The 24,437-nt window shown below is 43.4% G+C and overlaps 1 protein-coding gene and 1 non-coding gene across 2 annotated transcripts in view; one reads left to right on the top strand and one right to left on the bottom strand.

Moving 5' to 3' along the window:
• The window catches only part of LOC112043956 (hemocytin), an 86,081-nt gene that overhangs the window by 56,757 nt on the left and 4,887 nt on the right, over nucleotides 1-24,437 (bottom strand). The window contains exons 4-25 of the mRNA XM_052881462.1: nucleotides 21,064-21,223; nucleotides 19,951-20,174; nucleotides 19,088-19,279; nucleotides 18,678-18,718; nucleotides 18,180-18,367; nucleotides 17,539-17,693; nucleotides 16,884-17,023; nucleotides 16,072-16,234; nucleotides 15,436-15,560; nucleotides 15,077-15,143; nucleotides 14,590-14,691; nucleotides 13,908-14,142; nucleotides 13,097-13,292; nucleotides 12,230-12,422; nucleotides 11,753-11,841; nucleotides 11,306-11,525; nucleotides 10,763-10,933; nucleotides 4,737-4,870; nucleotides 4,051-4,169; nucleotides 3,270-3,420; nucleotides 2,408-2,586; nucleotides 535-715 (exon numbers count right to left, since the gene is read on the bottom strand). Of these exons, the coding sequence (XP_052737422.1) occupies nucleotides 535-715; nucleotides 2,408-2,586; nucleotides 3,270-3,420; nucleotides 4,051-4,169; nucleotides 4,737-4,870; nucleotides 10,763-10,933; nucleotides 11,306-11,525; nucleotides 11,753-11,841; nucleotides 12,230-12,422; nucleotides 13,097-13,292; nucleotides 13,908-14,142; nucleotides 14,590-14,691; nucleotides 15,077-15,143; nucleotides 15,436-15,560; nucleotides 16,072-16,234; nucleotides 16,884-17,023; nucleotides 17,539-17,693; nucleotides 18,180-18,367; nucleotides 18,678-18,718; nucleotides 19,088-19,279; nucleotides 19,951-20,174; nucleotides 21,064-21,223 (3,425 nt within the window). The remainder of the gene's footprint in view (nucleotides 1-534; nucleotides 716-2,407; nucleotides 2,587-3,269; nucleotides 3,421-4,050; nucleotides 4,170-4,736; nucleotides 4,871-10,762; nucleotides 10,934-11,305; nucleotides 11,526-11,752; nucleotides 11,842-12,229; nucleotides 12,423-13,096; nucleotides 13,293-13,907; nucleotides 14,143-14,589; nucleotides 14,692-15,076; nucleotides 15,144-15,435; nucleotides 15,561-16,071; nucleotides 16,235-16,883; nucleotides 17,024-17,538; nucleotides 17,694-18,179; nucleotides 18,368-18,677; nucleotides 18,719-19,087; nucleotides 19,280-19,950; nucleotides 20,175-21,063; nucleotides 21,224-24,437) is intronic.
• On the top strand, nucleotides 1,772-1,844 carry Trnaa-agc (transfer RNA alanine (anticodon AGC)). The gene has a single exon. It is a non-coding gene; the product is annotated as a tRNA-Ala (tRNA).

Consider the following 24,437-nt stretch of genomic DNA (forward strand, 5'->3'; position numbering starts at 1 on the left):
TAATTATTTTGTATGCATAAGTGCCAACCACTTATGCATACAAAATAATTAACATAATATGATCTCTAAATAAATAATATTAATGAAAAACCTACTGGTCCATCCTTTTGGTAGCTACATTGCCACATACACAAACTCTGTCATCATTATCAACCCATATTCGGCTCACTGCTTAGCTCGAGTCTCCTCTCAGAAGGAGAGGGGTTAGGCCAATAGTCCACCATGCTCGAACAATGTGGATTGGCAGACTTCACACACGCAGAGAATTAAGAAAATTCTCTCGTATGCAGGTTTCCTCATGATGTCTTCCTTCACCGTTTGAGATACGAGATATTTAATTTCTTAAAATGCACATAGCTGAAAAGTTGAAGGTGCATGCCCCGGACTGGATTCGAACCTACACCCTCAGAGGCAGAGTTCATATCCACTGGGCTATCAAGGCTCTCGTAAACTCTGTATAAATAAGGTATTTAACATATCAGGAGTTAAAACATTTTTTCTTCGAGTAACCTCTTGTCTGTGGTTCAATCTCACCTGTATCTCCACGCTGAAGCCGTCACTTCCATCCATGATCCCTTTGACCAAGAGGTAAGAGCAAACGCCCTCGAAGTCGTACATCTGTCCGTCGAACGTGGTCACGTGCGAGTCGCCCCACACGCCGCACACGCCCGCGCACACTTGCCCCGTGCATTGCCATTTGCCTCCCTCACACTCACTGTCACGAGGAACAACGAACATCTTAACATAATTTTTCTTATTACAGTCATCATCATCATCATATCAGCCGATGGACGTCCACTGCAGGACATAGGCCTTTTGTAGGGACTCCCAAATATCACGATACTGAGCCAGCGAATCCCTGCGACTCGCTTGATGTCGTCAGTCCACCTGGTGGGGGGTCGACCAATACTGAGCTTTCTAGTGCCGGGTCGCTATTTCAGCACTTCGGACCCCAACGTCCATCGGCTCTTTGAACTATGTGCCCCGCCCATTGCCATGTCAGCTTCGCAACTCGTTGAGCTATGACTTTGGTTCTTCTGCGGATCTCCTCATTTCTGATTCGATCACGAAGAGATACTCCTGGCATATTATAGTTTTAAGGATTATTTAGACAATATTTAGCTTGGTATTGAATTGTACTATACGGTTGTGTACTTAGTTCTAGATAAATTTGTAAAATGGTGGTAAACAAACAAAAATATAATTTAAAATATGAACGATTTATATTCAAAAAACTTCAACCCCTTAACCTAAGGGTAAGGGTATTTAGAGGTAGAATATTTAATTACATTATTTTTAGTATTTTTTTGATAGTACAACTTACCAATTTTTACAAACGTAACTTGAAAAATGAAGGAATTTCCATAATAACCTTCAACCCTTATCACTCCCTTCTGATTTTATTTTCGCAACAAAAAGCTTCTACTTATTATGATCTCAAATTGTTTCATTTGATTTCATTCAGTAGTTTCAGTGTGATGCTCGTTAAACAAAAACACGGACAGACAGAGTCTTGAAACCAAGAGCAAGAGTTAGATTCGAATAAAGGCGTACAATACAAATATATTTTCTTTTTTACTTCACTTATGGATTCACGATATTAATTCTAAAAATGTGTAACATAATTATTTATAGCGGATTAATAGCATATAGCTTTGAAACGTTCGTGGCGCGTAGCCTTTACGTTGTTATGCTAGTGAAAGTTGCTCTAGTTTCATGCATACTTGCATTACGTATTAAGAGTTTATTTTTTTTAACAAGTCTAATAACAGGGGGCGTAGCTCAGATGGTAGAGCGCTCGCTTAGCATGCGAGAGGTACCGGGATCGATACCCGGCGCCTCCAAAAATTACTTTTGGAGTTTTTGGACAGTTAGTAAATATCAATCAACGTGCATCAAAATTACCACCAAACTTACTACTGAGTAGTGGTGAAGGATTGAATTTAGATGAAGGTAAGCCGTCCTAAAGGAATGGAAATTCATACATCGTGATACAAACTCTGGTTTCTCATATATCCAGATACAGTACAACAATGAATATGCATAGCTTTTAAAGGTAACCCGGCGGGAATCGGCTTGTATGAACTATTCACCGAGATACCGAATAAATGTAATTAAATGAATGTTCATTTATTTTTTTCTTCAAGACACTAGATAGTTTTTTTTTTCTTTTTATGTTTTTAACAAAATGTACATAAATAAGTTTTGTGCTAGAAGTACAAGGATAATATTATACTCATGCCGTGGAAAAAAATATGGCATTTCACATGGAACCTTCACATACGTTATGCTCTTCAAAACAACTTATGATTTAAAAATTCCACTGAATCTTCAATTGAAATTGCAATGCCCAACAGTTGGGCCGACACTCCGCAGTCAGGTGTTGGAGGAGAGCATTCACACGTACCAGGTGTTGCAGCCCTCCTGCATGGTGTGCCCGTCCGGGTAGCTCGTGCCGCCGTGGTGGCACGGGCACGCGGTGGGCACGACACACTTCGCGGACGACACGTCGAGCACGTAACCCTTCTTGCACTGGCAGCCTGACCGACACTCCGCTGTCTTGATGTTGGAGGGTAGGTGCATGTTCTGTACGGAAAAGATAATTGTGTGTTAGGAAAGATATTTCGAGGATGCCTAATGCGCAAGTCATTCCAAATCCGATCAGCGCCACTCTAGACACCAAAATACACGAGGCTCTGCAAGTCGTATGAAGCCAAGCCACATGGTGCGGTTCAAAAAACAAGTTATTGTTACTGCTAGGAGGGTCATAACCCTCAGTTAGATGAATACGACACAAGGAGGTACCATCCTCCTGTATAACTTATACAAGAATAATGGCACAAATATCGGCAAATGATCGGTAGGTGGAGGAGAAAGAAATTATGAGTTCCTTAAAGGTGCTTGGAGACCATTGGATCAGCTTCCACCTTAATGCACCTTAACGCATCTTAGCCTCACCCGATCAGACTTTTCGTAAAGCATTCGCAATCTTACTCCCTAAGTCAGGCGTGCGTAAAGATTTTTTACTTAAAAACAAATAGATAAAAAGTTGGAATGAAGAAATACGTCGCGATACCATGCTTCTTCTTCTTCCTAGCGTGGTCCCCTCGCCCAGTTTGCCTGATCCGATGGGCATTCGACTTCTTAAGTTTATTGGCTCTCGGGCTTTAGCTCCAGGGAATGCGATGTTCAGACACTCCCTACCCAAATCCAGAAGGGATTTTTCCTCCTCGGAAAAAAGCTATATAAATGGTTATGGAATAAGGTACCTTGCATGTGAGCGGCTCAGCTATCTCGCATGCGGTGAACTCCATGTTGCGCGCCGCACTACAGTTGCTGCGCACGTCCTCTGCCGCCGGGTAGTTCTGGATCTGGTCCTGGGTGGCCGGCTCGCACTCCCAGCGCGCGCCCACGCACGTACTGTACAACGATACACAAATTGAATACAAGCAGAAGTCTATGATGCACACAATCTCAGACCAATTAGATCGGGATCTGACTTGTTAGACTTTTCAAAGTATAAGATCAAAGATCTAACGCTTTTATTAAAAAATATTCTATAGAATTGATGTTTCGTTGTTGTAATCGCTTTCGTCGAACATAGAGCTTCCTTAAAATGCCGGTTTGTGCATTTGTATGGTGTAAAACACGGTCAACCACTTTTCATTTGTAGGTATTTCTACACCTATTTCTATCAATTGTGTACCTAATAGAATTGATCTAAAAAGAATTGATTCCTCAGTCGAACTGCAAGACATCACTCAAGAAATTAAATATTCGGTGTAACGAGACTAAATTATGTGTTTGTTTTATTAGTGTGTAAAAATTATACATGTGTATATTGTGATTTTGATTTTTAGTTTTGTATAGTGTAAGTACCTACACAAAATCACTTATTTATTTGTGTTGAATAATTTTGATGTGTGGATGTGTGAGTTTACATCACCCCCCTCAAAAAGTGACACAATTTTGTCGGTGAATTTGAGTGCGATACGAGTCCATAGATAATTAGTCTGAGTACACAATGTTAGTCATAAGTAAGACTCTTACCATAGCTCTCGTTCCCGCTTGCCAGCTCTCACTTCCTTGTACCCGGGCTGGAACTCCATGCCCTTGTGGTAGCACGGGCACTTGGCGACCGGCACACACACATTATCATTATCCAGCACCTGTTGGTTAAAGAACCTTATTATCCACTAAAAAATAATTTGGGTGACGTAAGCATTTCTTTTAGTATTTTTTTTTAAATATAATTTTGCCTCTTTGCCTTTTTTTTTTGCCTCGATTTTGTAGTAATCCATCTATTTATTGAAGAACAAAAAGATCACTTCTGTAAGTTCAAATACCGTCGGTTTCGTAGTTTTTGTTATTTTGCATAAATAATTCTAAACTTTCAGTTTAAGGTAACATGTCGTAGATTAGGCGTGCGCGAGGAATACCAACAATATCTATAACCTACCTATAAAGACCTTGGCCCCATAAAAACTGCAGCAAGTCCTATAGTATCTGCGGTATCTGAAGCTGCTTTAGTGGGCTCATATAACATTTAGCTAGGTAGGGAGAACAACACGAGTGGAGAAGGGGAGTGATGATCGATTTTCAAAGAGGTCTTAACCCTACACCCATCGGTCACAAGTCCAGGGCTCTGCTCGGAGTCTCTTTTTGTCGCACGAAGGATCCATGGTAAATTCATGCAATGCTAAGATATTCGTCTCTTGATTTTGAGTGTGACGTACTTGTCCAACGGGGCACGCGCATCCCTCGACGCAGGAGGGCTTGCAGTCGTCGAGCGGCGTGCCGACGTCGGCGCACGTGCGCAGGCAGCTGTCGGCGCACACCGTGTACTCCTGCCCGCCGGTGCAGTGCAGCTCTGCGACATCATAATATACCATTAGAAACGAGCTCCAGTAGGTCTAGCGTGCAAAGTGAGCGTATAGCCTGAGTTATGCTGCTACTTATGCCTTGATCAACTCCGATCTTGGCAGCCGTCCCGTGCGGTCGTCTGTCCTCGCCTATGCAGGTTTTCGATCCCACGGTGGAGGCCACCAATATTGGTTCTTCTTTTGAGAGGGTGCTAGTTTTTCTAGTACTGTCTTGACCACCGATTTCGTTGTGCTGTGTTGTGTTGTGTTCTGCGTTGTTCTAGTGTAGTTAAGTGGTTCCGGTCCGTGAGTACACTAGAATAAGAGTAGGTACACCCACGTCACCTAAAGGCGTGGACCACTAGGGCCACACAGTAGGTACTCACCTCCCCGCCCCGGTGGGGAGGCCCTGTTAGTTCCGGGGTCCACTATGGACCCCAACTCCGTTCCGCCGCCGTACTTGGAGGCCCTCTTCAAGGACCTCCGAGTTAAATTTCCAGGCTATCTGGAAAGTTTTATGTCTTCGCAACCGATTGCGTCTCAAACCGTGACTTTGACTCAAAGTCAACCCCAATCAGGTAGTCCCCTTCCGGGAAATGCCGCCGCGTCCCCCGCTATCCCCGCAACCCCCGCGCCACTCGTGACCCAGCGCCACGTGCTACCTGCTCAGGTAGTGCGCCCGCCGCTGGGCAGCCAATCCGCGGCCCGCGACCCACGTGTCTCGGCCTCGGGTCGCCCGGCAACACCGATTCCGGCTCCGTCCGTAGGGCCTAGCGCGCCTAACGCGCTCCCCGGGCCCTCAGCCCACCCAAAGGGCACTTTGCCACCCTCCCGCGAATCTATGACTCGCACTCCGACCAACACGGTCCATAGGCCTTCCGCCATGGACATTTGCGATATCCCAGAGTCGCAGGGCTCACCGGCTCCAGTTGACGATGGCTTCACCGTCGTCGTAAGTAATCGAAAACGGCGAAAGGCTACTAAAACCGACGCTCAGCCCACTACCACTAGCAAGGTCACTGTGACCGAGAGCCAAGCTCGGTCACAAACCTTATCCGATTCAGACTCCGAAAGTGAGGACTCTCCTATGGAGGAACCTCGCAAGGAGAAGATCCCCCCAATGTTTATTAGGGACAAGGACGCATGGGCAAACAAAATTGTCCCCATGCTAATAAAAAACAATATCCCTATTCCAAACGCCCAGCTTACCACCTTAGGTATTCGTGCGGAATGCGAGTCATCCGGTGACCATAGGCGTCTGACAGCTTTATTGAGGTCAAACTCAATAGGCTATCACACTTACGCTCTGAGCGATGAGCGAGTCCTCCGCGTAGTAGTCCGCGGTCTCCCCAAGGAGCTTGATACTGAGCTCATCAAAGCCGACCTGCTGAAACAGGATCTCCCCGTCCAGGAGGTACACCGAATGTACCGATCACGCTCAAAAGAGCCGCTAGACCTCTGTCTAGTGATCCTCGAGCTCTCTCCTGAGGGCAAGAGGATATACAACTTGAAGGCGATATGCCACCTCTCTGGCCTCTCCTTTGAGAAGCCCAACAACCGTGGCCGCATAGGTCAATGTCATAGATGCCAGACCTATGGACACTCTCAAAGGAATTGTTTTGCCCGTCCCAGGTGCGTTAAGTGCCTGGGAGATCACGGCACGATAGATTGTCCCCGCAAGGAACGGATCGCTGAAGTGCCCCCAAGCTGCGTGCTGTGCGGCGAAGCCGGCCATCCCGCGAACTATCGCGGATGCCGGAAGGCCCCACAGCCAGGCAAGCGAAGGGGCAGGGCAGCGGGCCGCAAACCGGCGGCACCCAAAAAGCCCGCTCACAGGTTTGTTCCAGCGCCGGTGCCTACCACAAACGCTTGGAACAAGCCATTGTACGGAGCGCCTAACGCTCCTAGTGCGGCACCGGCTTCTCCGGTCGCCAAACAGCCCCCGAGGGCCGCTCCTGCGGCCCAACCCCCTCTCTCGGCCCCTCAAGCCTCGTCCAAACCTTCATACGCGACTCACTCCTTCTCGGATGTATTCCGTATGGAAGAATACGATCTCTTCATTGAGAAATATAAAGTAGACCCCCTAAGGGCAATAGGCGAGCACAGTATCATGCTCCGCGCGATCGAAAACTATAAAAATTTTCTAAATGGCTCACAACGGTAGATTAAAACCACATTCCCTGACTGTCGGCTTCTTCAATGCAGACGGGCTCACCGATAAATTACTCGAGGTCCGCGAATGGATAAGCGACCACAAACCGGACATCTTTCTGGTGCAAGAGACCTTCTTGAAACCTAGCCTTCGCGATCCCAAAATAGGGAATTACCTAATGATTAGAAACGACCGGACCACCCAAAGGAAGGGAGGTACAGCTATATATCACAGAAGGGCTCTTCACTGCACTCCTCTTGATCCTCCCGAGCTTACTAACATGGAAGTCTCAGTATGTCAGGTCAGTATGACCGGCCATCCGCCGATCACACTGGTTTCAGTTTACCAACCCTGCGGTAAACGTCTCTTAGAGAGTGACATTCAGACACTCCTCTCCTTAAGTGACTCCGTCATTTTGGCCGGTGACTTTAACGCTAAACATACAAGTTGGCTCAACGCTTATAATAACACTAGCGGCAACACTCTAAGAAGACTGACTGACCGCGACGATGCTAATTTCATTTTGCTCACCCCCGACAAACCAACACGTTACCCGAGACTGACGGACACACGAAACCAAACTCCGAGCGTACTGGATCTGGCACTCGTAAAGAACATCACTCTTGAAGTGAGTCCTTTGGAGGTGTTCTCGGATCTGGCCTCGGACTCGGACCACAGACCAGTTATACTCCAGCTTGGCCCCCCGCCCTCCACGACCCCCCCGACCAAAACTATAATTAATTACGGGAGACTGTCTGAGCGTCTCAAGTCCTTGGCTTCACAGCACCTAGATCAAATTCCTGACGAGATAGAAACGTTAGGCGAAGCGCTCGCAGCTTCTTCGAACCTAAATGGCCATATTCGCGAAGCAATAAAAGATTGCACCAAGGAGGTCCCTGCCTTCAGCAAGGCCCCCTTGTCGTCGGACCTACGGGCCCTACTAACGGATAGAAACGCACAGCAAAGACGCTACGAATCTGAACCGACCCGACAAAACGCGAGTCTTCTTTGGACTCTCGGAAGACGGTGCAAGCGTCGCTTGCGCTGGCGTTATGACAGACAATGGGACGACCGACTGAGAGAGCTCGAGCCATCGCACGTAGCCTTCTACGACGTGGCAAGATATCTCAAAGCCGACCGCCTCGCAGCCACCCCACCTCTCAAACGCCCTGGCCTCCCAAACGCGATCGAGGACATCGATAAGGCCGAATGCCTAGCCGACAGTCTGGAAGCCCAGTGCACTCCAAGCACTACGGCATTTGTAAAATCACACGCGAAAAAAGTGAAGTCCGAACTCACTTCTATCTTATCTCGCCCCCCGGACGGAGTCGAAATTACCCCTACGTCATGCGAGGAAGTCTCTGCGGTTATCAAGGGCTTGCGCAAAAAGAAGGCTCCGGGGCCTGATACGATTAGCAACAAAGCTCTAAAGCTTCTCCCGGTCCAGATAATCAACCTCCTGGTGAACATCTTCAATGTTCTCCTAGCTCACTGCGCCTTCCCAGACGCATGGAAAGAAGCCACGGTCATTGGCATCCACAAGCCGGGTAAACCCCGCGACCTCCCGACTAGCTACCGCCCAATTAGTCTTCTCAACACCATTGGCAAGGTGTATGAGATAATCATTTTGAATCGTCTCAAAGCCATTTGCGATGAAAAGCAACTTCTCATCAAACAACAGTTTGGATTTCGATGTAAACACTCATGTGTTCATCAAGTGCACCGCCTCACGGAGCACATTCTAACCGGTTTTAATACATTTCATAACCCCATCGCCACCGGGGCGCTCTTCTTTGACGTAGCTAAAGCGTTTGACCGCGTCTGGCACGAAGGCTTGATATTCAAACTAAACCGTTTCGGCGTACCAAACAAAATGGTACGCTTGCTACACAGCTTTCTGTCCAACCGCACCTTCAGGTACCGTATAGATGGCACTATCTCTTCACCCAGACAGATTCGCGCAGGAGTCCCTCAGGGCTCCGTGCTCTCCCCGCTTTTATACTCGCTCTTCACAAGCGACATTCCCACCGACCACCCGGGCGTACACGTCGCCCAGTTTGCGGACGACACCGCACTGTACGCGACGGCAGTAAACCGGGTCCACATTAGAGCCCGCCTCCAGAAGGCGGTAAACATTATAGGTAAATGGTTCCGCCTTTGGCGTATAGAAGTCAACCCAGAGAAAAGCGCAGCCGTGCTTTTCACCGGCAAAGCGGTCTCCCGTCTCAAGTCCGGACTCAAAGAAGTCTCCCTTTACGGAGCACCCATCCCCTGGCAACGTACTGCCAAGTACCTAGGCGTTACCTTCGATAACCGCATGAGCTTCTCCATGCACGTTAACAAAGCGAGAAAAAAGGCCGCATACGTAATGCACCGCCTTTACGCTATGATAAATAAGAAAAGTAAATTGTCCCTCCGCTCAAAGCTAACGCTTTATAAAACTACGATCCGTCCGATCTTAACCTACGCTAGTGTAGTCTTTGCCCACCGTCCAAAAGCGACCCTTAGGCCGCTTCAAACCCTACAGAATCGTTTTCTGCGTCAAATCACGGGCGCGCCGTGGTTTTTACGCAATAATGACCTCCATAGAGATCTAGAATTACCGACAATAGCTAAGTACATGAAACAGCTCTCTCAAAACTATTTTGACAGAGCTGCCATCCATCCCAACCAACTAGTGGTTGAGGCCTGCAATTACACTCCCAACCTAAACGCTAACTGCAAGCAGAGGCGTCCCAAGAACGTCCTTTACGATCCAGACGATGACATAACAACCGACAATGCTTCCCAGGTAACACAATCACAAGCTACACAGCGTCTTCGCCGGCGAAGACGAGGTCCCCGATATCTAACGTCACCCGGACGTGGGTTTTCTAACTCACGATCTTGGGGGCGTCCGGACTGATTCACTCAGGTCACGGTTACCTCCTCCAGAATGGCCTTCTAAGCCGAGGTCCGAGCCTCATAGGAGACGCCCTTAGAGAGCCGTTCCGTCCTCTATCTTTCTTTCAGCCTTCGGGTCACATCAGGCGATGCTTCTGCGCTCGCCCAACCCCCCCGGTGACGCCGTAGTGGTTCCGCAGGGAGCTATCGGCACCTACTCAGACAGAAAAAAAAAAAAATGCCTTGATCACACGTACCGAGCAAACGGGCGAGAGAGTAAAATGTTCCTCGGCCGAGACAGTGGTGTAAGCGAGTAGTTGTTTACGTGTTTTGAAATTAACACAGACAGTTCAGATAAATTGAGACTACAATTCGATTATGATGGACTGCAAAACGATTATTAGAAAATGTACGAAGTAAATAGTAAGAAATATACTCATTCTACTATTAGTAAAAGGTCAGATTTAGTTTATATAGTAGTTTATTTTATATAGTTTATATAACTGTATAAATTTACTAGTTGTTTCGACATGACATCCCATTTGTTACTAACAGACATGGTGTATTTTTTTTTATTTGGAATTATTTTAAACAAAAATTATCATAAGTAAAGGCGCATGCGGCGACGTGACGATAATCATGTGGCCGTCGGCCGAGTGGCGAGACAATACATGTTCAGACCTGGCGAGTGAGCGAGCGAGACAGTGCGGGGACGCGGGAGGGTGGACACTCGGCCTAGTATATAGAACGGGAGCCGAGCTACTGTCTCGGCGCTTGAGCACTCGGCCGAGGACACTGCCTCGCCCGTTTGCTCGGTACGTGTGATCAAGGCATTAGACTGCTGCTCGTCACGAGTGTCTCTCACCGCACTCCTTGACGTTGTACCGCCACTGGATCATGACGCCGGCGCGCGCGCACGCGTCCGCGTAGTCGCCGAGGATGGGGCACAGACAGCGCGACACGTCGCCCGCGCACGCGCACATGTCGTACAGACAGTCCTCGTAGTACTGCTGCACGTCCACGTACCAGTGGCACGCTGGAACAACACAGTTGAATGACGCATAAACGGGTATTCTATATAAATTGTAGTCAGAAATGCGAGTAAGGTAATTTGGCTGCACCTATACAGTTTTTAATTACATGCTATGGGTCAAAGGTCAACGCAAAGAAGTTGCATATTTTTCCCGACACAGTTACGGTAATATTAGCAACAATTATAAAAACGCAAATACAAATAAAATAATATGATGATGCTAGGCTGAACTTAGGCTCTCCTGATTAAGCCAAAGTAAATAAAAATATGCATTAAGGTTCCTAAATTAAGGTTAACAAGGTATCTTTAATCAATGACAGAATTCTAACTAGCAGTGCATTACGAAAAGTTGCAATGGATTTTTTAAAATCTTACATTCAAACAGCGAACTCTTTAGTTGACTGCAGTATTTCTCAGCGTACTCCTTGTTTTCCACGTTGGCCTTGCAGGGGTGCTCCTGCTCGACGGCAGACGTGTCCTTACAGAACTCCCTCGTCTTCCATTTGTTGGCGAAAGCTAGCACCGATTGCTCAACGTCGCCTTCTGGTGTTAGAAAGTCGTCTTTTTGGTTCAAGTTGAAGGTACCGCACAGACCCTGTGATAGCAAAACACTAGTCAATTTGTGAAATGTATTTTTGTTGTAAAATAATAGGTAAATTGACGGACTTAACAGATGGCAAACATGATCGGAAAGGGGAAAAACAATTGCCTTTAATCACAATACAAACTGACAAAGAAGAACAGTTGTAACAGCTGAGGTGGATACCTATCCACAATCATGCACTGTCACCATGAAATATTTTTGGGAATGTAAGAACATACCTGTGTCTTATCATGGAACGTCGGTGGAACGTCGACGAAGACTCGAGTGTTACCATCCCACCACAGTGATACTTTGCCGGGCAGTTGGACTGAAAAAAGATTACATTAATTCGATTAATTCATCGTAATATCTTGCCAATATGCACTCCTTGAGTACTTTGTGTTTTTAGTGTTATGCAAATACATATTTAGAGATTAGACATTCGAGGATCTCTAAACAACATATTGTTGTAGGTTTTATTAGATTTTATTTCTTCATAAAATGCTACTCATAACGAAGGTTGTCGATCATTTTAGCACCGTGAATTCTGGACTAACTAAACTAAATTTATGAAGTAGTAATATGCTATCCAAATAGTACAAAGAACCGACAGGCATTGGAATCCTTAAACCTGGCAGTGATCACAAAACCTGGCAGTGGTTCCAAAACCTGGCAGTAAACGGCTGATGAGTTAAATTATTAACTTCATTACTCACTCATGATGAACAGCGACGATGCAGCACGTATCTTTATATCGCCGACCTTCGCGGGTAGCGCTGTCACCTCCTTTCCGTTGACGAGTATGAACCCGCCTTGCTTGAGGTGCACGTTAGCACCAAAGTGTGACAAGTATACCGCTTTTGTGCAAGACGGCTTGCCTTCCCCGTGGTAGGGGTCGAGGTTCATTGCCTGAAAAATAAGTGGAAAACTGAATCAAGTGCTGTGATTGCGCGATACATGTTGCGTCCTATCCTATTGCGATATTCGTCTTCTTTTGTATGTTAGGCCTTTTCCGATCTTGGTCAGGTAGATTGACGTTGCGCGTAGGTGTCAAGGATTAATGTGCTGGGTAATATTCCACCAATCGGGCAAAGGGGGATTACAAATAACAGTAATCTGTGGGACCAGCTTCAATCTAAAATGTTTTTACATGGCTTTAATTTGGGGTTATTCGATGTGCGGATAAATAAATCACTAAAAACCAGCGACGATAACTCAAGTGTTGTAGTTTAAAAAATTTGCAACACTGGCACGCTTGCTTGTTTGGCCGCAATTTATATGTAAACTAGCTGGAATTCAAAAATAATCAGCCAAATTTGCTCCAGAAGCTTAGCAGGACCCCAATATCCTTAGGGAGCGTCGCTATCCAATTTAGGATCTGTGGTTTTTGATACCTCGCTGCATGTTTAATAGGAATAGGTATCTCGCCTTTCTCCTTGCTCTACACAGCATTGACTCCTACAGTCATCGCCCAGACCTTTTACCACGCTGAGTTGAGTTAAAATACACAAAAAGGTTCAAAGAGAAGGCACTTGGAAGACCTGTAAGCGACAGCCTTGCGGGTAGGGTGGTAAATGAAATACCTCAGTGATGGCACCAGAGCAAGCGACATTCTCAGCATCTATGGTGATATTCTCGGTCTTGAGCAGCGTGTAGGTGCAGTGGCCCATGAAGTTGTAGCGCATCCCGTCGAACGTGGTGTAGTGAGGGTCGCCCACCGCGCCGCAGCGCGCGCCGCACGGGACTTGCGTGCACACCCACTCGCCCGATTCGCATTTACTGAAACAAGCGGATAATGTGGCAGGTGTCCGGTACTTTTGTATGAATACTATTTTAACTGGTCAGGACATACACCTTATTCCATCTATGGGTATACCATGTTAACATGTCTTTGGTACGCCGTACGTGGTATAAATAATTTTATGTCGCCTACTAAAAATTCTCAATTATTAAGAAAGAGTAACAACTTTATTTCTAAACTATTTATGTAGTAAACTTTATCGAACACTCCTCAAAATTAGAAACCTTAATTTAAAACTTGCAATAAATTATACGCACAAATAAACTTATGCATTGCGTCATTGAACAAACTCTATTACTTTAAATAATGTAAAAGTAATCAAACTATTTTCCTCCTTTTCCACTTTGTTCCTCCTTTATGCTGCGGCTATTGAAGCGATTTGGGTAAAATTTGAATGGAAATAAATTATACTCTGGATTAACACATAGGCTACTTTTCATCCCAGAAAAATCATGGTTCCCGTGAATTGTGAAAAACTCCCGTGAATTGTGAAAAACTAAATTCCGCGCGGACAAAGTCGCAGGTCTCCGCCAGTAATTTACAATACATAGTTTGAACGAAATTAATATTGATTGATTGGCTTGGCAATTTACCAGGTGTTGCAGCTCTTGGGTATGACGGCCCCGGGTGGGTAGCTCCGGTTCCTGATTCGGCAAGGACACTCGCTCCTCTGCACGCAGCGGCCGCTCTCCAGCAAGAGCCCCTCTGGACAGAAGCATCCCTCCACACAGCTGGAGTTCCCGTTCGCAATGGGTTCGGGGAAGGAACAACTCGGCTGCGTGTCCGGTCCGCAAGACTTGTAGATTTTGCCCTCAGGACACTTCATAGCTGAAAGAATCAATTGCTGTACCAATGTAACATAGATTGAAGTCCCTAAAGAATAATATTCAAGATGCCAGCTAAAAATTAGCGCTGTATTTTCTAATATTTTCCTGGCTCCAGCAGAATGTTGAGACAATTAATAATTCGTAACTTGCATGCTAGGCACAATGGTTTATTATTGTATTGCGATAAAAAGTCAATCAAGTATTTTTGAAATTATTACACTTTATTGAGTGATGCAAATAATATTTAGGCGCATTAATCCTAAAGATATTATATTTTACAATAAATAAATTTTAGTTTTAACACAGTTATCAAATAGCCTACCTCGTACTTTATTGCCCAAAAACTTTACCCTTACTTTTGGCTTTCGGCCCGATGCACTTATGGTAGCCAATAGCTACCAGTGAAGATTGTCGAGTATTAAGGTTTTTTTTTTATTTATCTACTTACGACAAGTCTCAGAGTCTCGCCATGACTTCATCTCCTGGATTCCGTGACGCAAACATTCCTTGGCGTACACCGATACTGTTCTGCAAGCACATTCTTCAGAGCCTGAAATAAAATAAGGCATACCTAATATAAATATTACCAGCATTACCTACCCCATAATAAAATACCATTTAACATACTGCTAAAAAAAGTAACTAAAATACGCAAGCCTAGCAGCGTCTACGTCTATAACGTGTATTAATTTGTACTGTTACATAGTCAAAGTATAGAAAAAGCTACTAAAAAAGAAGGCAGTCGTCATAAAGTTTACTGCAGTAAAATTCCTGTTAAAAGTACGTATTTTGTTAAATATTTTCTGACAAGAACTCGTTCAGATTCTTCATATAATTGCGCACATTGCCTATTATCCGTCAACGCAATATTTACTTTAAGAAACAAAATGTTAGTACTGCCTAAGGATTTTTTAGCAAACAGAAGATGAACTTACTCAAGCTCGTAGTGCACGCACAGTAGTCCCATTGACACGCTTCCAAGAGTTGAGATACATCCATTACCTAAAATAAAACTACTATGTAACAAACGAACAAAGATCACGGATCTTGATCCAAATAATAAATTACCTAAGGACCACGCAGATTGTAAATGAAAGTGTTACAACACTTAACTACTACACTTTTATTTAGAAGGATTTAGTTAATCAAGGATTCACAAGCCGCAAACTACGATCTTATCAGATGCCTTACTTATTGTAGGTAATATGCGGCGTAGGATGTGGCTATAAGATATTAGACATTTTTTTTAGGTTTTAAGAATCAGAAAACGCTTACTTTTAGAGGGAGCACTTACCTTAGAACACTTTCTAAACTTGTCCTTAGTGAAGATTTTGGTACAGAACTGGGCGGCTCTTTTCATATCCTCGTCGGTTTTAGAGTTGCACGCGCTGGTCTCTGTCATGTTGCTGTCGCACATATCTGCGTGGGGATTATTCATTTTATTTCACCCAAAAACATTATTTAATACAAGTAGCTGCATGTGCTAAAAGTACATCATCATTAACAGCCGATGGATGCCAATTGACGCCATTCCTTCAAACACCACGGTCTCGAGCCGCCACCAGCGGCTCCCTGCAACCCGCTTCATGTGGGGCACTTAGTGGGGGGTCGACCAATACTGCTCTTTCCGGTGTGGGGTCGCCATTCCAACACCTTGGAACCCCAACGTCCATCGGCTGTTCGAACTATGTACCCTCGTACCTCGCGGAGTACGGTGATTAATATTATTTTGATAGTGATCATTGAATTCAAATCATTTGCAAAAATTAGTTTGATTCAATTAGGTTGCAAGCACTTTTGAAACATCAAGTTTGACTATTTGTAGAGACTATAACACTGGTTTGGAAGGCAGACAGAGTCAGGCATTATCACCCTAAGCTCCACATCATGATGATGATGACGATGATGATACATAAAGGAGATTTCTTACCTTTAAAATCATGCAATTTCCACGAATCGAACAATACAGATTTGGTCTTAGCAACGACGCCTTCCTTGGTAATCAATTCATCTTCGGGGTTTCCATTCAGAGTGCCGCAAATGCCTTCAGTCTTGTTCCACGCCAAGACCGAACCTTCCACTAGTAATACATCCTGCAATTATTTCGTAATACTATAAGAATTTCGTAATGCAAGATACACAAGTTCGTGAAGACAGACAAAAACCGCATATGATACGCACCGAGCCTGCATCCGTACTGCCTCACCTCACCGTAATCTAAAGGAAGCCTAACTCTAAGCTTTCTTGGAAAGCCATTATGAAACTTTCATTACTTAGTTAATAAGTAATTTTCTTCTTCTCTATCTCCTTTCCTTTCCTAGTATATAAAATAGCAGTAGAGAACGCGATTCAAGGCAGATCAGCATCAGCCTACATTTTTGTAGTGTTTCATATTAAATTTTCAATTTTCTCAAAAGTAATAAAAGTAATTAGCATACTACAAATACTAAAAGAATGAATGAAATATTCTTTATTAGCAAAATAAAATGATAAATTAAACCAAATTAGAAATGAAAACTACTTTAAAGTAATGTACAATGTACAATGAGCGATCTCTTCCACGCAACCAATCAGAAAAGAGAAAATAAAACCAATCCAGCTCTTTGGCGGGGCTCGGCTTATATATGGTTCCGCAAGTCATCCGTCCGACTAGACTGTTTAATGGGTGTAGGAGTGGCGGAGTCTTCGTTGAGCTAACGTTCTGTGCACTCCGCTACAAATACAAGGAATAAAATGACATACATTGGTGTCCCATTTGAGCGAGATGCCGAAGTCAAGGTCCACTAGCACGCGATCGCCGGGCATGGATACGCGAATACCAGGCAGCGTCGCGGGGATGGGGATAGCGCGCTTGCTGTTCCGGAACACCAGCATGCCTTCATCTGCGACGCAATTTAAAAAATATCAATATTAGCATCACAAATGTAGGATTACACAAATCCTCTTACACACACGCCACCACCTCTTTTGGTTTTCCTCTCCTAATTCATAGTATAAGTCTGAGCAGAATAATAAAATTCCTGTATTGGCGGCGCCACAAGCATTTTTAATTTCTCAGTGAGCATAAATTTAAACCTCAAAAGACCTAAATGGGCTAGAACGCAGAGAGGGAAAGCCAAAGTTAAAAAACAAAAATTTTAACGCAACATGAGTAATTTTCCGAGGCTGGGAATCCATTGTGTTGTGGTGTCACAACCCCAGCAACCCCAGAAGGGGCGAGTAGGAAGAATAAGACAAGGAAGTCAAGAAGGCGGCTCGAACAAATACCGGGCTCACCATCCCAGAATTCGACCGGAATGACCGTGAGGTAAGAGGTGAGGTGGTGGAAGGTAGCGCGTTGCCTATTCTTTATTAAAGTACAACTTCAAACCTTTTATATTATAAACAATAAACTTACCAGAAATGCTAAGCGAGTACATCTTCTCGTCTAAGAATACGGTTATTTCGTAAGGACAGTATCCTTGTCTTGCGCACTGCGGGTGCTTTACTGCTACCGTGTACTTATGATCCGTCGCATCTCGTACAAGGATCTGATTGCACGAACTTTGGAAACTGTTGAAGAGATTATTTTACATTTAAGTAACTTGGAACAGACTACAGAGAGTACAGAGAATCCGCATCCGCTAGACACTGACATCGCCACTCCAAAGCTGCCGACACATCCTCATACGGTTGAGACTCCCAGTAGTATTAAACTGAGTGCAGTAGTTGACAACCATAACTTTTAATTCCTGTAAGCATAAGAGTTTATGCCTACAGGAATGCTGCGTTAGGGTCATATACTGACGATTTTTGTCTCGCGCACCACCCGATAATTGTATATGTTTATCTTCCAAATATCTTCCAGCTATCTTTTTTGTACCATCGTGAGAAAAAAGATATTTTTGATTTTGCTATTACAGTGCCAATATCTCTCGTGTTGACGTTGCTGCTACAATATGCTGGCGTCGTAAAAGCCGTTAAAGGATTTATTTTTTTTACAGACAGGTTATTTCGTCGGGGCCTATTTCATCAACAGAAACATAAAAAACATCAAACCTGTAAATTTTTCCATCAAAGGTTTTGTAATGCAGGCCGGCCCACGTCAAGCAACTGCCAGGCTTAGGGGTCAAGTCTTGTACGACTATGATCGGTTTCTTGACGTTTCCTGGCCCGTACTTGCCGGCTCCTTGGGTCGTGTGCTCGTAATCGATACTTGTTCTGTTTGCCGAATGTGATACATGTGACTGAAACATGGCAAAAATTATAGGAACCTAACTCTGATATTTTCAACTTTAATTTGAGCACTGCAGAGAATGAGCTTTAGGTTATGTAGCTTCGGTGCATAAATCTTCTGATATTATTGTTATTCAATCAGGAGAACGTTGGCCTAATATATTTTGAGATTATATTTACAGTGATTATTTATATGACAACTTTCCACTAAAACTTAGTATAGCAATGAGCAATATTCTTAATTCCTTTAATTCTTTTTTATTTCACCTTAAAAAAATACTAAGAAAATATTTATAACATAATAATTAATTTCAAACTTACTTGGCTGTGTGGTTTCGAAGGCGTGACGACTATAACCCTTTCTGAAACGAAACAATAGGGTAGAAATTTTGTTCAATATAAACCCGAATATCAACCAATAAAATATTTCAGATAGTAATCGATAAATGAATAGGTACACAATTGCTAAGTTAGAGTCGTGGTCGCACCCAGACCTACCATGTAATATGTGAATGAAGGTTTTCCTGATATATGATCACAGTACCGTAACCGTTGTTATTTTAAATTACCACTAGATGGCGTTGTTACAGAATTTTGAAACAAACCCTTTTTGTGAACATCAAGAACCTGTCGCGAATGCGATGCAGCTATGATTGCATAGATTGTTCTTTTTTTTTTTGTTGATGGCGAATATCAATGAGACAGTTGAGTTATACAGAATGATCACTCACCATACACGCACTGCGGTATGGGCTGCGGCAGGAACACGCCTGTGGCGTACGTACACGCGTACTCTCTGGCTGCTGGCGAACTAAACCAGGCGCCACTGGGACAACTCAGCACGCACGCGAACTTGTCGGAGTCCCCGTAGCAGCGGTACCCGCCGTTGAAGCCCAGCTTGCGGAAATCGCACACGTTTGCGGCTGAGCCATAAACAATCCGTTAATACTTATTAAAATTTGCAATAACATTATTCATAACGGCGCAGCGCAGTTACTATCAATATTTCTAGAGTTCGGTGCTCTCATCACCTCTAAGGGATTAGTTGACGTAGCGTTGTAGTAAGTAGAAAAAGTGATCTTAGCGGAGTTATAATAGCTGCGCAGTTCAGCTTGTTGTAGAGCGGATTAGAAATTTGGAGTCTACACAGGAGGGGGCTCTGAAGCTCCGTCGTTCCACACAAACACCCTATTTGCAGTTAGAGGTCGAAGTGAGGTCCACAAAGGTCGGCTTTAGCCGGTTACAGACAGAGGCATGATCCGCTATTGATGAGATTGAGGTGCTCGAAGTGAAGTTTATGTAGCTTTAAAAGTCCAAATAGGTATTAAGATTGAGAACCTCTATAATCCTTTGGACACTGGCAGGTTTTGACAGACGCACAATTTGCTATTGACATAGATGGAGAAGATCGAAGTGAATTCGCGCGGATCGCCCTAGTGACGCTAGAAATGGCTTTGGAAGACCAAAACTTTCAGTACATGGCAATGAAGTCCAATGTAATTAGTCAGACACTGGCAGATATTGACAGAGGAACGATCCGTTATTGACGAAATTTAAGGGAATTTGCACGGATCTTTGGAAGTCCGAAACTTACAGTACTGGCATTGAGGTCCTCTGTAATCTGCGGGGCACTGGCAGGTGTTGACAGAGAGGCACACTCCGCCGTTGAGGCACGGCGGGTCGCACTCCGGCTTGCAGTCGGGGATGGACGTGAGGTCCGCGCGCGTCGGCTGCCACTGCCCGTTGACGCACCTCATGTCCGCCACTGTCGTGCCGTCGATGAACTTGTGGCCCTCCATACACGTGATTGAGCAGTAACTGCAAAAGGAAGAACGAAGGAAAGGTTTTAGTAGAGGCAGTGGCGTAGCGAGGCGAATGGGGCGGTCGCCTACGGCCTCACAACCCCTAAGAGTGCCACCTTTTCGTGCAAATATCTATACGTTTTTTTATTAAATGTATAGGAACTCATATTTCACTATTCAACATTGTGGCCGACTGCCTACAGCCTAAAGCCTATGCGCGACGCGCGGGCGCCGCGGCTTATAGTGTTGTGATACGTTTATACTGATGTGCTATAAAAGTAAAAAGAAGTGAAATGGTTTTGTATTTTAAGATTCAGAGAAACTGATTATTCCGAGACATGTGCTATTCATTTCAAAATAAAGTATCGATCGTAAAATGATATTTATTTTTAAAATTTTTTCGTCTGTTAAAAAAGGAGCCTCGCAGATTCTATGTTGGCCACGCCTTTTTAGGATCGAAAACGTTAAAAAAATTGCTTCTGACTATACTCGTATCATACCGCTCGATTCTCTGGACGATGTCGCAGGTTTTGGCTTTTTATCTATACTAATATTATAAAGCTAAAGAGTTTGTTTGTTTGATTGAACGCGCTAATCTTGGAACTACTGGACTGATTTGAAAAATTCTTTCAGTGTTAGATAGCCCATTTATCGAGGAAGGCTCTAGGCTTTATATTATCCCCGTATTCTTACGGGAACGGGAATCACGCGGGTGAAACGGCGGCGATAGCTAGTAGAATATAAAATAGAGGAGTCTAATAAAGACTCTTACTCTTTTTTTCTGATTGTGTAAGTGCCGTAGCCTCCTTATGGGACCTCAGCGGCGTCACCGGGGGGTTTGGGCGAGCGCAGAAGCATCGCCTGATGGGGCCCGAAGGCGGAAGCAGAGTAGATGAATCACTTACTCTGTTGTGCACCGCCTGTTAGAGTTGTTGGGCAGCGGCGGGTAGGTGAGACACGGTTTCTTCTCGAACTCGCAGTACTTGCCGTCGAAGTTGGGCGGACACCGACACGTGTTGGTGTCCACGCATATGCCGTTGTTCTTGCACTCGATTTCGCATAATGCTGTAAAAAAAACGAAATAATAATGGTATTAAAGGTTCAGTGACGTAGCGTGCCTTGGAGGGGCCAAAAAAGATTCTCACAAAAGAAACGAAAATTGCTTGCTAAAAATAAATACACCAGCAGGAAGATTTCAACTTTTGGGCTTAAAACGGACAAAAATGTTACTTTTTTGACTTTTATAATTTCTGAAGTGAAACTCTATAGCAAGTATAATATATGTTTTTTCAGGAAGCCCCATATTAAGTGATATTGTGGATTACAGCTTACTAATTTTTCCTTTCACCCCGTACCTGTACCTTCTATGTAGAACCCGTAGCATTAATACGATAGATACGGCGTTAGCTAAGCCCCTGGAAAGGGTTCAAAAGTGCTTGTAAACTCTACTGAAGTAAGCTTTATTTGAAATAAATGAATTTTGATTTTGGGTTGCCAAAAAGGGATCATTAAAACATTATATCTGTTGGTATTTAGCAGCAGATTTATTTTGGCATTAATTAAGATCAAAAAGTCTTATTGCTGTGTTTGTCAGTTTGTACGTACTTGAAAAAAAGAAACGGTGTCTTGACAAAAGTGTACCTAGGTAAATACTAATAACTAATAATACTAATAATGTGAGCCGTGATAGCCCAGTGGATATGACCTCTGCCTCTGATTCCGGAGGGTGTGGGTTCGAATCCGGTCCGGGGCATGCACCTCCAACTTTTCAGTTGTGTGCCTTTTAAGAAATTAAATATCACGTGTCTCAATCGATGAAGGAAAACATCGTGAGGAAACCTACATACCAGAGAATTATCTTAATTCTCTGCGTGTGTGAAGTCCGCCAATCCGCATTGGGCCAGCGTGGTGGACTATTGGCCTTACCCCTCTCATTCTGAGAGGAGACTCGAGCTCAGCAGTGAGCCGAATATGGGTTGATGACGACGACTAATAAGAAATAATTCAAAAGGGTACTCTTTGGCCTGTAATTAATTAAGTTTTTTAGGAAATTGGCTGAAATATGGCAATTTTCGATCGCTAACATAAGTCTGTTTTATACAGGGAAGTAGGTACTATCATAATGTGTTGTATACACATCTGACGAATACAAGGATATTTTGAACAACATATTAATTGGCGATGCAGTCTCCGTGCAGATAGTAGCTGGCTAATTTTCAAGAGGTATATAATTATGTAAAAGTTTATTCTACTCATATCTCAGAAGCAGGGACTAGCTACCGCCGTACCAGCTGTACGGCGGGAGCGGGTCACCCAAACTACATACACCCCCCCCCCCCCCTCCTTACGTAAAATTAAAATTTAGTAAAGTCTAAAAGTAAAGTTTAGCTTAATCTAATATCTCACTGAATCTGGTGCTTCCCAAAAAAAAAAACATAAAAAACGGCCTATAGTGCTTCGCTACATAATAAAAGTCAAACAAAGCAATCTCCTTTTTTCCGGTCTTAGATTAAGTCATACTGTCATATTTATTTTAAGCAAGCATTTTTATGTTTTTTATGGGTTTCACCGGCTCCACCTCATTGCTTGTAAACACTCATTCTGGATTTATTCTTTATTCTGTGATAATGATGATGATGATGTGGAAATTGACCCTAGCTATAATCGAACCTAGGGCCTCTCTATAGAACACCACATTGCCAACTGCGCCAGAGGTCTTCAAAATATAATTTATATTTGGGTCGTATTATACCTATTATAGTTCGCAAATCTCCGTTCCATTGTTCCCATAATATTCGAGTTTCCGCCCCAACCTAGATAGCGCATCCCACGCGATATGATTAGGCCGGTAATATCTAATTATTTTAGGTCTTGTTATAAATACTGTTAGGCTTCGGATCATGCAGTGTTAAAGTTTTAAGTCGAACTACAAAAAATTAACTTTTCACTACTCTTGCTCAAAAACACTGTCATATAACCACTCCACAGCGGGGCTAAACAAGTATTTTAGCCTCTAGGGGCTAAAGTAATTTTGTTTTTTTTAATTCTTGTCTGTTACGAGTACTAGCCAAGTACTAGCCTACTATAAAACGGAGAAGGTTTTATTCGAAAATAGAATCGTTATAGGTAAGGCCCTGATTGTTTTGAAAAATAAATAAAAAACTTTAAATTGGAATGAAATGCAGCGTTCTTGTCTGTGGAATGCGTTCATTTTTTTTATTTAATTTTTATTGAGTTGCAAATAGAGCGAGATTTGAAGACATGGGAAATCCTTTACGGTGTACCTTTGCCTTTTTCTTACGTGAAAAAAATAAAATTAAAAAGAAAGAATTTAAAAACCAATTGGCGTGAATAATACACACTTGATTTTTTTCAGAAATTCATTGTAAATTTGTGACCGTAACTTACATATTTTCAACAATAATTGTAATTGTTGTCTTTATCTAGTGAGAATGGTGATCCTAATTTGGAGATGGATGAAATTTTCAATCTGTTACCATCAAAGTCGAGACGAAAAATTTAATAAGTGGAGAAAACAACAACGAATGGATTCACTTACGAAAGGAGTTTTTTAAACTATTATCTCCCACGTTTAACTTAAATAGTCATTATTCATCTTCACAATAGTCGGAAATTATGTTACTGGGTAAAAGCATCTCTCTTAATATCCAAAATTGTAGACTTTGTACATTTAATTTTCAATTAAAATAAATCATTGAATATCGTACTAAACTATTTTATTTTCTCGCAATCGTAGTGAAAAGCAGAGTGTAACACGTGGGGCTAAACCCATTATAAACTCGGTTTCTATTTAGGCGGCCCTCGCCTTCGTCTCGGGCCCTAAAAATATCTCGTATATAAGGGGTCTTTTTAGCCCCTTGTATAACAATCTACTATTTTTAACACGCTTATATTAGCTTCACTTGTAACTATGTATGTAAAAAAATCAAATCTTAGATTCATAATTTGACCCACTTCCCGGTCTTCGATTATTAGGATGAAATTTTGCACACGCTCTGAGTTCTGGAGATCGATTCTTGTTCTTTATACTCGTCGATGTAATATTGGCCTATAACAAGTTATAATACAATTTGAACTTTATTTCTATGGGATGCCATAAATAAAATGTCAATAACAGCGACGTTGCCATGGAAACGAGCGATGTCCCATCGCTGTAACTATAATATAAGTAGACCCACTTACCGGTCTTTGATTAGGATGAAATTTTGCACACGCTCTGAGTTCTGATAATAATACATGACTAGCTAAGAAACGTCAT

Source organism: Bicyclus anynana, chromosome 5 (genome assembly GCF_947172395.1).
Source record: "Bicyclus anynana chromosome 5, ilBicAnyn1.1, whole genome shotgun sequence".
Classification (NCBI taxonomy): Eukaryota; Metazoa; Arthropoda; class Insecta; order Lepidoptera; family Nymphalidae; genus Bicyclus; species Bicyclus anynana.